This window comes from Chiloscyllium plagiosum, unplaced genomic scaffold (assembly GCF_037043375.1).
Source record: "Chiloscyllium plagiosum isolate Xiang-an unplaced genomic scaffold, Cpla_swu_hap1 HiC_scaffold_44, whole genome shotgun sequence".
Taxonomy (NCBI): domain Eukaryota; kingdom Metazoa; phylum Chordata; class Chondrichthyes; order Orectolobiformes; family Hemiscylliidae; genus Chiloscyllium; species Chiloscyllium plagiosum.
Window position 1 is genome coordinate 22,742,787 of NW_028270182.1, and position 16,624 is coordinate 22,759,410.

At 45.8% G+C, this 16,624-nt stretch overlaps 1 protein-coding gene across 5 annotated transcripts in view; it reads left to right on the forward strand.

Moving 5' to 3' along the window:
• Nucleotides 1-16,624, forward strand: part of LOC122548353 (misshapen-like kinase 1) — a 309,681-nt gene that overhangs the window by 261,086 nt on the left and 31,971 nt on the right. For all 5 annotated transcript variants that reach the window (XM_043686889.2, XM_043686890.2, XM_043686894.2 and 2 more), the window contains 2 exons: nucleotides 1,834-1,960; nucleotides 14,613-14,756. In XM_043686889.2, the coding sequence (XP_043542824.2) occupies nucleotides 1,834-1,960; nucleotides 14,613-14,756 (271 nt within the window). The remainder of the gene's footprint in view (nucleotides 1-1,833; nucleotides 1,961-14,612; nucleotides 14,757-16,624) is intronic.

The following is a 16,624-nucleotide window of genomic DNA, read 5'->3' on the forward strand; positions in this document are numbered from 1 at the left end:
ATGGATAGCACGAGGGGATGTAGCTTTAAATTGAGGGGTGATAGAGATAGGACAGATGTCAGAAGTAGTTTCTTTACTCAGAGAGTAGTAGGAGCGTGGAACGCACTGCCTGCAACCGTAATAGGTTCGCCAACTTTAAGGGCATTTAAATGGTCATTGGATAGACATATGGGTGAAAATGGAATAGTGTCAGTGAGATAGGCTTCAGATTAGTTCCACAGGCTGGTGCAACATCGAGGGCCGAAGAGCCTGTAATGTTCTGTGTTCTATATTCTATGGATGTGAATTTAATAAGTAGCCTTCAGGTTATCATTACCTAGTCCCGATTTCTTACTCTGTCTTCCCAGAGGTTTGTGTGTTTGTCCTGTCTAGTGCCTCAGTTAAATGGCTATTCTACATCTGCCAGCATAGTCAAGAGTATTGAGCTGTGGGAGCACAGTAGCCTCCCAGCTTCCACATACTGAACAACCTTCATTATCTGAATGAGACAGAGGGGAAGTATATTGTTCGGATAACTGATTGTTTGGATAATGTTTTTACGGGCCTTTGAGATCTTGTTCGGTTAATTAATGTTCAGATAACCAAGGTTGTTCTGTATACAGTTTATCAGTGTACAACAGGGCAATGATGACACCATGGTAATGTCACTCAACCAGTAACCCACAATGCCTTGGCACCTGGGTTCAAGTATCGCCCATAGCAGGTGCTATGCTTTAAATTTAATAAATGGTTCCAACTAATCAATTAAAAAGGAATTTGGAGTGAAATCTAGTTTCATTGATGCTTACTGAAGCAATCAGCAATTAGCATAAAAACTTACCTGGAGAAAGTGAGGGCTGCAGATGCTGGAGATCAGAGCTGAAATTGTGTTGCTGGAAAAGTGCAGCAGGTCAGGCAGCATCCAAGGAACAGGAGAATCGACGTTTCGGGCATAAGCACTTCTTCAGGAAGGGCTTATGCCCGAAACGTCGATTCTCCTGTTCCTTGGATAAAAACTTACCTGGCTCACTAATGGCTCCTTGAGGGAAAGAAATTTACTGTCTGTTTACCTGGAGTCAGGGAACATAGAACAGTACAGCACAGGAATGAACCCTTTTCCAAGATATTGTGTTGAACATGATGCCAAATTGAAGTAAGCTCTTCTGCCCGTCCTTAGTCCATATCCCTCCATTCCCTGCATATTCATTATTGAAAAGTCCCTTACACGCCCCTGTCTTATTTGGCTGCACCACTACCCTTGGCAGTGCGTTCCAGATTTCTACCACCCTCTGTGTGGGGGGGGGAGAGAAAAAAAATCTTGTCCCTCACATTTCCTTTGACCTTTCCCCTCACCTTAAATGCATGCCCTTTAGTATAAGATATTTCACCTCTGGGAAATAGATTCTGACCGTCAATCTTATTTGTGAATGTCATAATGTTATGCACTTTTGTGAAGTCTCCCCTCACCACCCCTCCCCCCCCTCCTCCCCCCGTCACTCCAGAGAAAACAATCCGTGTTTGACAGCAGATCCACAGCAATGTGATTGACTCCTAACTAATCTCAGAAATGATCAACAAAGCCCTTCAATTCAGCAATAATTAGGAAGGGCAACAAATGCTGTTGTTAGCAGTGTCACCCACATCCCATGCATGAATAAAGAATAAAAGAAGAAATACAGGATAGATGTTTGTAATATGATTTGCCTTGAAAAATGACAGCCATGACTTTCTAATAATGACAGCCCCTTCACTGTAGGTGAAGTCCAAGTCCTAAAGTAGTGACAGAAATATTGATGCTGAAAGGGAATTCTATTGCTTCTGAAATTTTTTCAAATTTTTGGCTTCGTTTTTTAGACCAACCCGTAACAAAGATGGTGACACAGACAGCATAAACACAATGGTGGTGCATGATGAAGAGGAGCCTTCAGCAGCTGATACACCTAGCAACACCTATGGAGATGGGACAATGATTGTTCAGAGGGTAGGTGCTCGGCGAGGCATGTTTCTGCTTACATTGGAGGTCAGAAAGTTGGCTCTAGGTATTACCCGGAGGACTGGCACATTAAGCACCTGTTGCTGTCTGCCAAAGGAAATTCTCTTCCCCTCTGAACACCAATTCAGGTTCTATTCATCTACACAGAAAAAGACCGAGCAAAGAAAATTGTCCTTGCTTCTGTTTGCTATCCAACAGTGGGGTGACATACCTGTCTGCCAGTTCTCTGGCAAGGCCGTCAAAGAGAAAAAGATGCAATCTGTTCATGAGAACCTTCCAGAGACTGAGCACATATAGAAATGGAAAAAGGAACAATTTTAGAAATGTGAAGATGCAGTAATTTGGCAGGTCTATGCACCTAAGCAAAAATGAGGACTGCAGATGCTGGAAACCAGAGTTTAGATCAGAGTGGTGCTGGAAAAGCACAGCAGGTCAGGCAGCATCCGAGGAGCAGGAAAATCGACATTTCGGGCAAAAGCCCTTCATCAGGAAGTCCTTCACCCGACGCCTGGAGGAAGAATGACCCATCCTCCGCCTTAGAACACCTCAACCCCAGGGCATCCGTTGGTCCACGTTGATGCCCTGGGGTTGAGGTGTTCTGAGGCGGAGGATGGGGCGTTCTTCCTCCAGGCGTCGATTGAAGGACTTCCTGATGAAGGGCTTTTGCCTGAAACGTCGATTTACCTGCTCCTCGGATGCTGCCTGACCTGCTGTGCTTTTCTAGCACCTATCTGATCTAACCTCAGGTCTACGCACCTTGCAGGCCACATTCTGTAAACTCACATCTTACATTAGGAGTGCAGGTGCATGATGCTGCTATGAAACATCACTGTTCACCAAGCAACTTTGTGTTTCGGTTAGTACTATACGTTGTGGCAGTCACATAAACAAGATGCAGGTTGGACATCAGTAAGCTTCGTACGGAAGAAAAAGGGGCAGCACGGTGGCTCAGCGGTTAGCACCGCTGCTTCATAGCACCAGGGGACCCGGGTTTTATTCCACCCTGGGGTGACTGTCTATAGAATTTGCACATTCTCCCCGTGTTTGCATTGGTTAATTCTGGGTTCTCTGGTTTCCTCCCACAGTCACAAAATGTGCACTTTAGATGGATTGGCCATGCTAAATTGTCCATAGTGTCCAGGGGTGTGCAGGTTAGGTGGATTGGCCATGGGAAATGCAGGATTATAGGGACAGGGTAGGGTGATGGATCTGGATGGGATGCTGTTTGGAGGGTTGGTATGGACTCAATGGACCGAATGATTTGCTTCCACACTGTAGGGAGTCTATGATGCTAATTATTCCAGCTTGTAATACTCCTTGCTCAAAGTTTACACCTAAATGAAGAAGCTGTCTAGAATAATCAGTCTGGAAAATGCTAGAGAAAGCAGGAGGGTATTCATTGGATATCCTTTCACAATTTCCACTTCTGGTAATTCCTGAATTGCCCAGAGGCCTTTTTAAAAGTGGCAATGTGGGATGTATTGACACCAAGCAAACCCATTGCTTCTCTTCAAATTGGCACCTGAGCCTCAGTTGTAATATATAATTAGGTTGGAAGCTAAAAAGCAGAGCGAGCAGAGTAGTAATCTCTGGATTAGTAACGGTGTCACGTGCTAGTGAGGCAAGGAACAGAAAGCATGTGCAGCTAAACACGTGGCTGCAGGGCTGATGCAGGAGGTAGGGCTTCAGATATGTAGATCATTGGGGTACCTTCTGGGGAAGGTTCGACTGGTACATGAAGGACAGGTTGCACTTAAACTGGAGGAGCGCAATGTCCTGGGCGGGAGATTTGCTAGTGCACTTTGGAAGGGTTTAAACTAATTTGGCAGGGGGATGGGAGCCAGAGCTACAGATCAGAGGAGAGAGTAGTTGTTGAATGGGCAGAAATGGAATGCAGAGTATCTGTCAGGAAGGATACACAGTTGATAGAGCAAAGGGATGGATTAAAGTGTGTCTGTTCCAATGCAAGGAAAGTCAGGATTAAGAGTGATGAACATAGAGCATGGATCAGTACTCGGTACACAAAGTTATTGCAATAACAGAGGCATGGATTTCACAAGGGCAGGAATGGTTGCTGAATGTTCCAGGGTTTAGATCTTTTTAACAGAACAGGGAGGCGGGGGGGGGGGGGGGGGTAAAAGAGGAGAGGGAGTAGTGTTTAGATTAGATTAGATTGCTTACAGTGTGGAAACAGGCCCTTCAGCCCAACAAGTCCACACCGACCCGCCGAAGCGCAACCCACCCATTCCCCTACATTTACCTAACACTACAGGCAATTTAGCATGGCCAATTCACCTGACCTGCACATCTTTGGACTGTGGGAGGAAACCGGAGCACCCGGAGGAAACCCACGCAGACACGGGGAGAATGTGCAAACTCCACACAGTCAGTCGCCTGAGTCGGGAATTGAACTCGGGTCTCTGGCGCTGTGAGGCAGCAGTGCTAACCATTGTGCCACCGTGCCGCCCAAACACCGTGCCGTGTTGTTAGAGAGTGCATCACAACTGCAGAAAAGAAAGTTGTTGAAGAGGTTTTGTCTACTGAGTCAGTATGGGTGGAAGTCAGTAACAGGAAAGGAGCAGTCACTTTATTGGGTGTTTTCTATAGACCCCCAATAGCAACAGAGAGCTGGAAGAACAGATTAGACAGCAGATCTTGGTAAGGTGCAGATGTAACAGAGTTGCTGTTATAGGTGACTTCAACTTCCCCAATATTGGGAATCTCCTTAGTGCAGATGGTCTGGATGGAACTGATTTTGTCAGGTATTTCCAGGAAGGATTCCTGACTCAATATGTAGATAGACCGACTGGGTGGGTTGAGGTGGTGGTGTGGGGTGTTCGGGGGGCTGATGGTTGTGGAAGAAGCTATATTGGATCTGGTGCTAAGCAACAAGACTGGCCAGGTGTCAGATCTCGTGGTGAGAGAGCATTTTGTTACAATGACCACAACTGCCTCACCTTTACCAAAGCCATGGAGCGGGATAGGAACAGGCGGTATGGGAAGGTATTTAATTGTGGGGTGTGTGTGGGAATTATACTGCTATTGGACAGGAGCTATAGAGTATAAATTAGGAACAATTGTTCCATGGGAAATGCACAACAACAGTGTGGAGACAGTTTAAGGAGCACTTGTTGTGAGTGTTGGATAACTTTGTCCCACTGAGACAGGCAAGAAGTGGTAAAGTGAAGGAGTCTTGGATGACGAGAGCAGAGAAGTTTCTCATCGAGGTCTTCCTTAAGGTTGAGAAAGCAAGGATCTGGCACGGCTTTAGAGGATTACAGGATAACTAGGAAAGAACTCAAAAATGGACTGAGGAGAGGTGGGAGGGGGCACGCAAAAGCCTTAGCAGGAAGGATTAGGGAAACCTAAAGGCGTTCCAATGGATATAGAGAGTGATCAAAGAGAGGATAGGGCCGATCAGGGATAGTGGAGGGAACTTGTGCCTGGAGTCTGAAGAGGTAGGGGAGGCCTTAAGGGAGTTTTTTACTTCAGTATTCAGTGGAGAGAGGGACCTTGTTGATAGTGAGAACACAGTGGACCAGGTTAATAGGCTTGAGGATATTGAGGAAGTTGATGTGCTGGAAATTCTGGGAAGCATCAAGATAAAATCCCAGGGCCAGCCCAGATATATCCGAGGTTACTACGGGAAGCAAGGAATGAGATTGCTGTGCCTCTGGCGATGATCTTTGCATCCTCACTCTCCATGGGAGTAGAACCGGCCGATTGGAGGGAGGCGAATGTTGTTCCTCTGTTCAAAAAAAGGGAATAGGGAAATCCCTGGGAATTACAGGCCAGTCTTTCTTATGTATGTGGTAAGCAAGGTACTGGAAAGGATTCTGAGAGATCAGAATTTATGACTATTTGGAAAAACATAGTTTGATTAAAGATAGTCAGAATGGCTTTGTGAGGGGCAGGGCATGCCTCACAAGTTTTATTGAGTTCTTTGAGGATATGAGAAGACAAGTTGACGAAGGTCGAGCAGTGGACGTGGTGTATATGGATTTCGGTAAGGCATTTGATACAGTTTCCCATGGTAGGCTCATTCAGAAAGTTAGGAGGTCGGGATACAGGGAAATTTAACTGTCTGGACACAGAATTGGCTAGCTGAAAGATGACAGTGAGTGGTAGTGGATGGAAGGTATTCCGTCTGAAGGTCGGTGAAAGGTGGTGTCCCGCAGGGATCTGTTCTTGGGCCTCTGCTCTTTGTAGTTTTTATAAATGACTTAGATGAAGAAATGCAAGGGTGGGTTAGTAAGTTTACTGATGACACATAGGTCGGTGGTGTTGTAGATAGTGGCCAGGACTATTGCAGGTTAAAACATGACATTGACAGGATGCAGAGCTTGGCTGAGAAGTGGCAGATGGAGTTCAACCTGGACGGATGTGAAGTGATTCATTTTGGAAGGTCAAATTTGAACCCTGAACATAGGTTAAAGATAGGATTCTTAGCAGTGTGGAGGAACAGCGGGAACTTGAGGTCCATATACATAGATCCCTCAAAGTTGCCAACTAAGTTGATAGGGTAGTTAAGATGGCGCATGTGCTTTGGCTTCCATTAACAGGGGGATTGAGTTTAAGAGCTACAAGGTTTTGCTGCAGCTTTATAAAACCATGGTTAGGCCACACTTGGAATATTGTGTCCAGTTTTGGTTGCCTCTTTATAGGAAGGACTTTAGAGAGGGTGCACAGGAGATTTAACCAGGATGCTGCCTGGATTGGAGGGCTTGTCTTATGAAGAGAGGTTGAGATATGCGAGACCCACCCCAGGAGCAGAAATGGCTGTCACGAGGGGTGACAGGTGAAGGTGATTGGAGGAAGGCATAGGGGAGATGTCAGAGGTAAGTTCTTTATGCAGAGAGTGGTAGGTGTGCGGAACACACTGCCAGCAGTGGTGGTAGAGTCAGAGACATGAGAGACATTTAAGCAACTGCTGGACAGGCATATGGATGGCAGTAAATTGAGGGGTGTGTAGATCTTACAGTAAGATCAATGCTTGGCACAACATTGTGGGCCAAAGGGCCTGTACTGTGCTATGCTGTTCTATGTTCATGTGAAAGCTGACCCTTCAGGTGATGCACCCTTGGGTGAAACACTTTGGACATTGAGATGGAAGAGCTACCATTTGTACCAAGCTGGTATCTAGCTCCAATCATGATGACAAACCATTGTATCACATCTCCTCAACTGGATGATTTCTCAAAGTACTTTTGATTGAAGGACTATTTTTCAATAGATTATCAATCATGAATCTACCCATCTAAATTATGATATAACTGAATGCTCAGAATATATAAATTCTGCATGCAAACAGTCTTATAATATCGCTTTCAGCAAGCAGGTTTTGGGTACAAGTGAGATGAATGTCCCCATTTCTGAATACCAGATTAGATATACTTAACTACTTAGGGGGAGAAAGCTTCCACCTTTTGTATGAAGCTAACCTCAGCTGACGCATATGTCACTGACCAACCTTGATTATTGCAGGTTAACCTGGTGTTCCACCTACTGCTTCCATAACTCCATTATGCTTGGTTTGTTTCTTCTCTCTATCCCTCTCTGTCTCCTGCTTTTTCTCTCCCACTACCCTTGAAAAACCCCAAAATTCTTCATAGTGCACAGTGTAGTTCCTGCATTCTGTGCCACTTCTCATCTCTGGCTTTTGCTAAAATTAAGATTTTACCCCCGCCTCCCCGAAGTGTACACTGATCCTCTGTACACATGCAGTTTGTGTGGTGATAAGTCACTTTGTGCAAGTAAATGTGCATATGATATGAGACAGATTTCCAGCCGTCTTCAGCCGAGTCCTCTATTGACAACCAGAAATGATTGAGCTTTGCACCGTGATTAATTAGCTTCAAGATGGGATTATTTCATGTCACTGTGCCAGCTATCTAACATTTTCTAATATAAATTTGTCTGATTGTTTCAGAAAACAAATGTTCCCTTTCTACAGGTTGTTTCTCATACTTTGATATTGACAATCTATGACTGATGGTCCATGCCTTGCTGATTTCTGCATTCTGATTTTCCCTGTAACTCAATTAGTGGGGAGAGTTTGTACTTCATACTTATCAATCTTTTCTGTCGCATGGGGAGGACAAAAGTGCATGGCTGCCTTTGAGATTCTTAACGAGTACTTTGCATTGGTGTTCACCGAGGAGAGGGACATGATGGATGTTGATGTTAGGGATAGATATTTGATCATCCTAGGGCAAGTAAGGGAGGAATATGGACATGTCCCCAGGTCCAGATGGCAGCTATCCCAGGTTACTGAAGCAAGTGAGAGAGGAAATAGCTGGAGCCTTAACAGGTACCTAGGTACCTTGAACACGCATGAGATCCTGGACACTGGGGAATTGCTAATGCTGTCCCCTTGTTTAAGAAGGGTAGCAGGGATAGTCCAGGTAGTTTTAGACAGCTGAGCCTGACATTAGTGGTACGGACACTGCTGGAGAAGATACTGAGGGATAGGATATATTCCCATTTGGACAAAAATGGGCGGATCACTGATAGGCAACATGGTTTTTGTGCAGGGAAGGTCATGTCTTAGCAGCTTAATAGAATTCTTTTGAGGAAGTGACAAAGTTGTTTGCAGAGGGAAGGGCTGTAAATGTTATATACATGGACTTCAGTAAGAACATAGAACATTACAGCACAGTTGAGGCCTTTTGGCACTTGATGTTGTGCCAACCTGCGGAACCAATCTGAAACCTATCTTACACTATTCAATTTTCATCCATATGTTTATCCAATGACCATTTAAATGCCCTTAAAGTTGGCGAGTCTACTACTGTTACAGGGAGTGCGTTCCACACCCCTACCACTCTGAGTAAAGAAACTACCTCTGACATCTGTCCAATTTCTATCACCTCTCAAGTTAAAGCTATGTCTCCTCGTGCTATCCATCACCATCCGAGGAAAAAGGCTGTCACTGTCCACCCTATCTAACCCTGTGATTATCTTTTATGTTTCAATTAAGTCACCTCTCAATATTCTTCTCTCTAATGAAAACAGCCTCAAGTCCGTCAACCTTTCCTCATAAGACCTTCTCTCCATACCAGGCAACATCCAAGTAAACCTCCTCTGCACTCTTTCCCAAGCTTCCACATCCTTCCTATAATATGGTGACCAGAACTGTACACAATAGTCCAAGTGAGGCCGCACCAGAGTTTTCTGCAGCTGCAGCATGATCTCGTGGCTCTGAAATTCAAACCCTCTACTAATAAAAGTTAACACAACGTATGCCTTCTTCGCAACCCTATCAACCTGGGTGGCAACTTTCAGGGATCTGTGTGCATGGACACCGAGATCTCTCTGCTCAATTATACTACCAAGAATCTTACCATTAAGCCAGTACTCTTTATTCCTGTTGCTCCTTCCAAAGTAAGGAGCGCCAGAGACCCAGGTTCAATTCCCGACTCAGGCGATTGACTGTGTGGAGTTTGCACATTCTCCCCGTGTCTGCGTGGGTTTCCTCCGAGTGCTCCGGTTTCCTCCCACAGTCCAAAAGATGTGCAGGTCAGGTGAATTGGCCATGCTAAATTGCCCGTAGTGTTAAGTAAGAAGGGGTAAATGTAGGGGTATGGGTGGGTTGAGCTTCGGCGGGTCAGTGTGGACTTGTTGGGCCGAAGGGCCTGTTTCCATACTGTAAGTAATCTAATCTAATCTAATCTAATATAATCTAATATAAATCACCTCACACTTCTCTGCATTAAACTCCAGTTGCTACCTCTCAGCCTAGTTCAGCAGCTTATCTTTGTCAGTCTGTAACCTGCAACATCACTCAGCAATACCCACCACTCCACCGACCTTATTATCATCTGTAAATTTATTAACCCATCCTTCTATGTCCTCATGCAGGTCATTTATAAAAATTACAAACAGCAGTGGCCCAAAAACAGATCTTTGCAGTACATCACTAGTAACTGAACTCCAGGATGGACATTTCCCATCAACCACCAACCACCAATCACCCTCTGTTGTCTTTCAGCTAGCCAATTTTTGATCCAAGCTGCTAGGTCATCCTTAATCCCATGCCTCCATATTTTATGCAATAGTATACCATGGGGAACTTTATCAAACACCTTACTGAAATCCATAAACACCACATCAACCGCTTTACCCTCCTCCACCTGTTTGGTCACCAACTCAAAGAACATAATAAGGTTTGTGAGGCATGACTTACCCTTCACCAAAACCGTGTTGACTATCCCTAATTAACTTATTATTTTCTAGATTATTATAAATCCCACCTCTTATAACCTTTTCCAATACTTTACCCACAACCAAAGTAAGGCTCATTGTGACCAAAGTGCTCACCCACCTCCAAATCTTAACACCTGGCTAGGTTCATTACCCAGTACCAAATCCAGTGTGACCTATCCCCTTGTTGGCTTGTCTGCATACTGTCAGAAAACCATCCTGCACACATTGGACAAAAGCTGACCCATCTAAAGTACTCTAACTACAGTATTTCCAGTCAATATGTGGAAAGTTAAAGTCCCCCATAACAACTACTCTGTTATTCTTGCTTCTATCCAGAATCATCATTGCTATTCTTTCCTCTACATCTCTGGAACTATTCGGAGGCCTCGAGAAACTCCTTTCCTGTTTCTCAACCCATACTACCTCTGTAAATGAATCCTCAAATGTCCTTTCTGCCACCCTAATACAGTCCTTGACTAAAAATGCCACACCTCCCCCTCTTTTACTATTTTCTGTGTTCTCACTGAAACCTCTAAATCCCAAAACTCGTAACAACCATTCCTGTCCCTGTTCTATCCATGTCTCCGAAATGGCCACAACATCAAAGTCCCAGGTACCAACCCATGCTGCAAGTTCACCCACCTTATTCTGATGCTCCTGGTGTTGAAGTAGACACACTTCAAACCACCTTCCTGCTCGCCAGTGAACTCTTGCGACCTTGAAACTTTATTTCTGACCTCACTACTCTCTACCTCCTGGACACTGGAACTACAATTTAGGTTCCCAATCCCCTGCTGAATTAGTTTAAGCCCTCCCGAAGGGGGCTTAATCATCCTGTTTGTAGAGGTCTCACCTACCCCAGAAAGAGGCCCAATTTTCCAGATATCTGAAACCCTTCCTCCTGCACCATCCATGTAGTCACATGCTCAACTCCTCTCTCTCCCTATTCCCTCGCGACTCTAGCACATGGTACGGGCAACAAACCAGAGATAACAACTCTGTTTGTTCTAGTTCTAAGCTTCCACCCTAATTCCCTGGATTTCTGCCTTAAATCCCCATCCCTTTTCCTACCTCTGTCGTTAGTACCTCTGTGGACCATGGCTTGGGGCTGTAAACAACCCCGCCCCCCCCGCCCCCAAAGGATCCTGAAAACATGATCCGAGACATCATGAACCCTGGCAGCTGGGAGGCAACACACCAATTGAGAGTGTCTCTCGTTCCCACAGAATCTCCTACCTCTATCCCTGGCTTTGGAGCCCCCAGTGATTAATACTCTGCTCATGTCTTTCTCTCCCCACCCCCTCCCCCCCCCCCCCCCCCCCCCACTTATGATCAACAGTGCCCGAGACCTGTACCCGATGGCTTACCCTGGGAAGTGGTTTCCCCGTCCCCCCCAAACAGTATCCAAAGCATTATACTTCTTATTGAGGGAAACAGTCACGGGGATACCCTGCACTAACTGCTGGATCTCTTTCCATCCCCTGACTGTAGCCCTTCTGCTTCTTTCTTGCACCTGAGGTGTGACTACCTCCCTGTAATTCCTCTCAATAACCCCCTCCGCCACCTGAATGATCCAAAGTTCATCCAGCTCCAGCTCCAGTTCCCTGACTCTGTTTTCGAGGAGCTGGAGTTGGGTGCACTTACTGCAAATGAATTCAGCAGGGACACTACTGATGACCCTTACCTCCCACATTATGCACGAGGAACATTAGCTGCCCTAACCTCCATTCTAACTATTCTAAATTCCCAAAGAGACCGTAGAAAAATAAAGAATAAAAAAAGCACTAGTTACCCTGTTAATCCGGCGCACAGAACCTTTTTTTGGGTTAGAGGAGGAGGATAGGTGGGAGATACTACCTAACTATTGTTTTAGGTAACTCAACCTCACAAATATACTACTTCACTTTCTTAGCAGTCCCATGTCTGCTCCTGCTCAGTGTGTGCTCCGCCTATTCATGAGGTAAGTTTTTAAATCAGTGACTCACCTTCCCGTCAGCCCCCTTGGTTGACGCCTCCGCGCTTCCTACTGTTGAAACAAAAATGGAGGGCCTGATGCTTAAGGTAAATTTTTAAATTAGTGATTCACCTTCCCTTCCTGTCAGCCTCCTAGTCGATGCTCCCACTCTTCCTGCTGCTGAAACACAAAACCGATTGTTCCCTGAAGATTCCAAAGCAGGTCAATAGAGTGGTCAAGTAGGCATACGGCATGTTTCCCTTCATCGGGCGGGGTATTGAGTACCAGAGTCGGAGGTTATGTTACAGTTGTGTAAGAGTTTAGTTCGGCCACATTTGGAATACTGCGCGCAGTTCTGGTCGCCACATTACCAAAAGGGTGTGGATGCTTTGGAGAGAGTGCAGAGGAGGTTCACCAGGATGTTGCCTGGTATGGAGGGTGCTAGCTATGAAGAGAGGTTTGAGTAGATTAGGATTATTTACATTAGAAGGATGGAAGCTGAGGGGGGAACCTAACTGTGGCCTACAAAATCATGAGTGTTATAGACAGGGTGGATGGCAAGAAGCTTTTTCCCAGAGAGGAGGACTCAATTACTAGGGATCATGAGTTCAAGGTGAAAGGGGAAACGTTTAGGGGAGATATGTGTGGAAAAGTCTTTACGCAGTGGTGGTCCGTGCCTGGAACACATTGCCAGTGGAGGTGGTAGGGGTGGGCACGATAGCATCATTTATGATGCATTTAAACATATACAGAAAATGGGCAGGGAGCAGAGGGATATAGATCCTTAGATAGAGGATCTAGATCGACTTAGGCTTGGCGCACCGAAGGTCCTGTTCCTGTGCTGTAATTTTGTTTGTTCTTTGTATGTGGCATCTAAGATTAAAATTAGGACTTAGAAACATAAGACAGTAAGTAGTAACTCCCAGCGGACTGTTCAGGAACAAATTTGTGACTAAGGGATGACTGAAATTGCAGTATCAGGAGCAGTTGAGACATGTAGCACATTCAGATGCTTTTAGGGGAAGTTCAATAAACATGTGAAGGACAACAGTCATTATGACGTAGGAGGCCACTTAGCCCATCAAATCCTTGCCAGCTCCCAGAAGAATCCTATTAGCCCTTCCCCCTAATTTCTCTTTTTTTCTCTATATCTACTTTCCTCCTCCCCCCCCCCCACCTCCCTCCCCCCCCCCCACCTCCCGCTTCCCCCCCCCCACCTCCCGCTCCCCCCCCCACCTCCCGCTCCCCCACCACCTCCCCCTCCCCCTCCCCCCCCGCCCCACCTCCCTCTTCCCCCCCGCCCCACCTCCCTCTTCCCCCCCCCGCACCTCCCTCTTCCCCCCCCCCCACCTCCCTCTTCCCCCCCCCCACCTCCCTCTCTTCACCTCCCGCTCTCCCTCTCTTCACCTCCCACTTTATCATTCCTCCTTATGCTCTCTTGCCTCCCCTGTCACTTCCTCTCTCTCTTTACCTCCCCATCGCACACTTTCTCTTTCTCCTTCCCTCACTCGTCCCCGACATTGTGTGCTTTCTCTCCCCCTCTCCCGACTCCCTCACCCCACCCTCCCCGGTGAAATAATTTATTGAATCCACTTGTGGGCAGTGAATTCCAGATCTATACCACTCAATGTGGTGGGTGCAACAGTCTATCCCACTTTGCTGCCCATCCCCCATATCTTTTTTTCCAAAATTTTTAAAATGTGTCCCTCTTCTTTCTAGCATAAAATAATGGGGCGTTCCCTTGCCTGTCTTATCCAAGTCTCTCGTCACCTCACATACCTTGTTGAAATCTCCCCTAGTCTCCTTCGCTTTGAGAAGAGCAAGCCCAGCTTCTCTAATCTAACTTCATCGCTAAAACCTCATCCCTGAAATAATCCTGGTAAATATTTTCTCCACTGTCTCAACAATTTTGTTCCGAAATCCTTTTGAGTGTCTGATTTGGAACCTTGCTCTCACATCAGGTTCTCGATTGATAACTTGTATGAGCCTTTCTCTCCCAATTCCCAAAGATCCTAGTGAATAGTTAAAGGAATTACAAGGATACTCATCTTATTATCTTGGTTTAATACCAGGTAGGCCCTCTGAAATTTTTCAAGTTCTTTATTCATTCATGGGATATGGGTGCCACCAACATGTTTTTGTTGCCCATTCACTCGGACAGAGTGGCTTATTCAACTATTTCAGTGGACAGATCAGAGTCAGTTGTATAATAAAGGCCTGGAGTCCATCTCAGCTTGTGGTCCTCAGTCCGCTTATTGTGTACACAGTGATTGCCTCTGGTTATCTGAAGTAATTGCTAACACTGCACTGTTTCTGCCACATTTAATTATTTTAGTCAGTGGGTAGTGGTGTGAGTTTCATGCAAACTTTTGCTCGAATACTGGCTGTTTTACTCAAATTATGTCAGTACCAGAAGCTTAAGGAAGGGTTGCAAGCAGCTTTGAAGCCGAGAGAGACTTGAAGCTTTGTCTCTCTTCACAGACACCCGAGGAAGAACGAGGGGTCCATCATCCAGACAGCAATGGTTTCACAAGTCACGTTAACCTGCCCGATTTAGTGCGGCAGAGCCATTCCCCAACTGATTCCAAGGGACCTACCTCACAGCAGGACGATGGTTTAGCAGAGGTAAGTAATGCTGCGATTTAACTGCTACCCCCAGTATGTTGTTGTGAAATTCTGACAGTAACCGAACCTCCTCTTAGCTTATTGAGAGGTGAAGGGTATTGGAGGCACCTTCAATAGTCAGTTACACAAGAGATTCAGACAAATGCTTGAAAGTGTACATCAGACTTTGGGAATGGGATCCATATGAAAGTTCTCTCAACCAGACACTATGGGAGCTCTGTCATAGGGTCAGAGAGATCTGCAGCACAGAAAAAGGCCTTAAGGCCCATTGTGTCTTTATCAGTCAGAAACAACCACCTACCTATTCTAATCCCATGTTGCAGCACTTAACCAATAACCTTTTACACCCTTGGCATCACAAGTACAGATCTAAATGCTTAAATGCTTTGAGGGTTTCTGCCTCTACCACCCCTATGAGCAGTGACTTCCAGATTCCTCCTATCCTTTAGGTGAAATAATTTTCTTTTCATCTCCTTGGAGGGCACTTACCCCAAGGTCAGAGGCTGAATGTCCTTGACAACTGAAGTGTTCCCTGACTGGGAGGGAACATTCCTGTCTGGTAACTGTTGCATAGTGACCATTCATCCGTTGTTGTTGTGTCTGCACGTTCTCACCAATATACCGTGCTTCAGAGCATCCTTGCCTGCAGCATATGAGATGGAAACATTAGCTGAGCCATATGAGTACCTGCCGTGTACGTAGTGGGTGATCCCACATGTGATGGTAATATCCATCTCAATGATCTGACATGTCTTGCAGAGGTTGTCGTAGTAAGGTTGTGTGGTGTTGTGGTTGCTCTTGTCCTGAAGGCTGGGTAGTTTGCTGTGAATGATAGTCTGTTTAAGAGAAGTGGAGAGATGTTGGCGAGATGTTCAATGTCATCAACAACATGTTGAAGGCTGTGAAGAACATGGTCTAGTTTCTCCGCCCCAAGGAAGTACTGGACAGTGAATGGTAATCTACTGGTCGTGTCCTTTGTCTTCTGAGGACATCATTGCGGTTTCTTGCTGTGGCACGTCCGAACTGGAGATCAATGAGTTGAGCAGAGTCCAGTGGAAACTCAATTATCCGAACGTGATGGGCAGGCACTATTTCGTTCAGATAATCAATTATTTGGAAAATCAATTAAATGCCTTTCTTCTGGGGTTCGGAGTTTTAAAGTCTGCTCTCTATTCAGGAGACTGCAGCAGCGCACAGTGTGCAAGACCCCCCCCCCCCGCCCGTCCAACACCGCCCCCCCATCCCGGTCCATCATGGTCCCCTCCCCCCAGCACAAAGCGCGTGAGCCCCTACCCCTTGACCCGGTCCAACCCCAACCCCGTCCTCTGTATTCTGTTCTTATGAGGGTGTCTTTCAGCATCTTTAGTTGTCAGTCGGATTCCTCCCTGTCTGAGCAGATCCTGTGTATCCACAGGGCTTGTCTGTAGGGGATGGCTTCTTTAATGTGTTTAGGGTGGAAGCTAGAAAAGTACAGCATCGTGAGCTTATCCATGGGCTTGCAGTAGACTGTGGTACACCACAGCATCACATGATCCTGTCACAGCAAACTCTGCAAGACATGCCAGATCATTGACATGAATAACTTATGATCTCTCTGCCTTAATTAGTTTGTACAGTTTTGGATTGCTCATTACTTTGGTTTGACCCTTGGCATACAACTCTTACACCTATTACATTATTCCAGCCATTTGGCACTATCTTATTTTTAATAGTTTGTAATTATCTCTCTGCCTCAATTAATTGGATTATAGGTCATCCCTTCACTTACTGTTCAGCTGTTGACACTTTACTCACACCGTCTGACACTTTTGATCACCTGGACCGACTTGGTATTCAGCCTGTCGACACTCCACTCCCACCATTTGTAC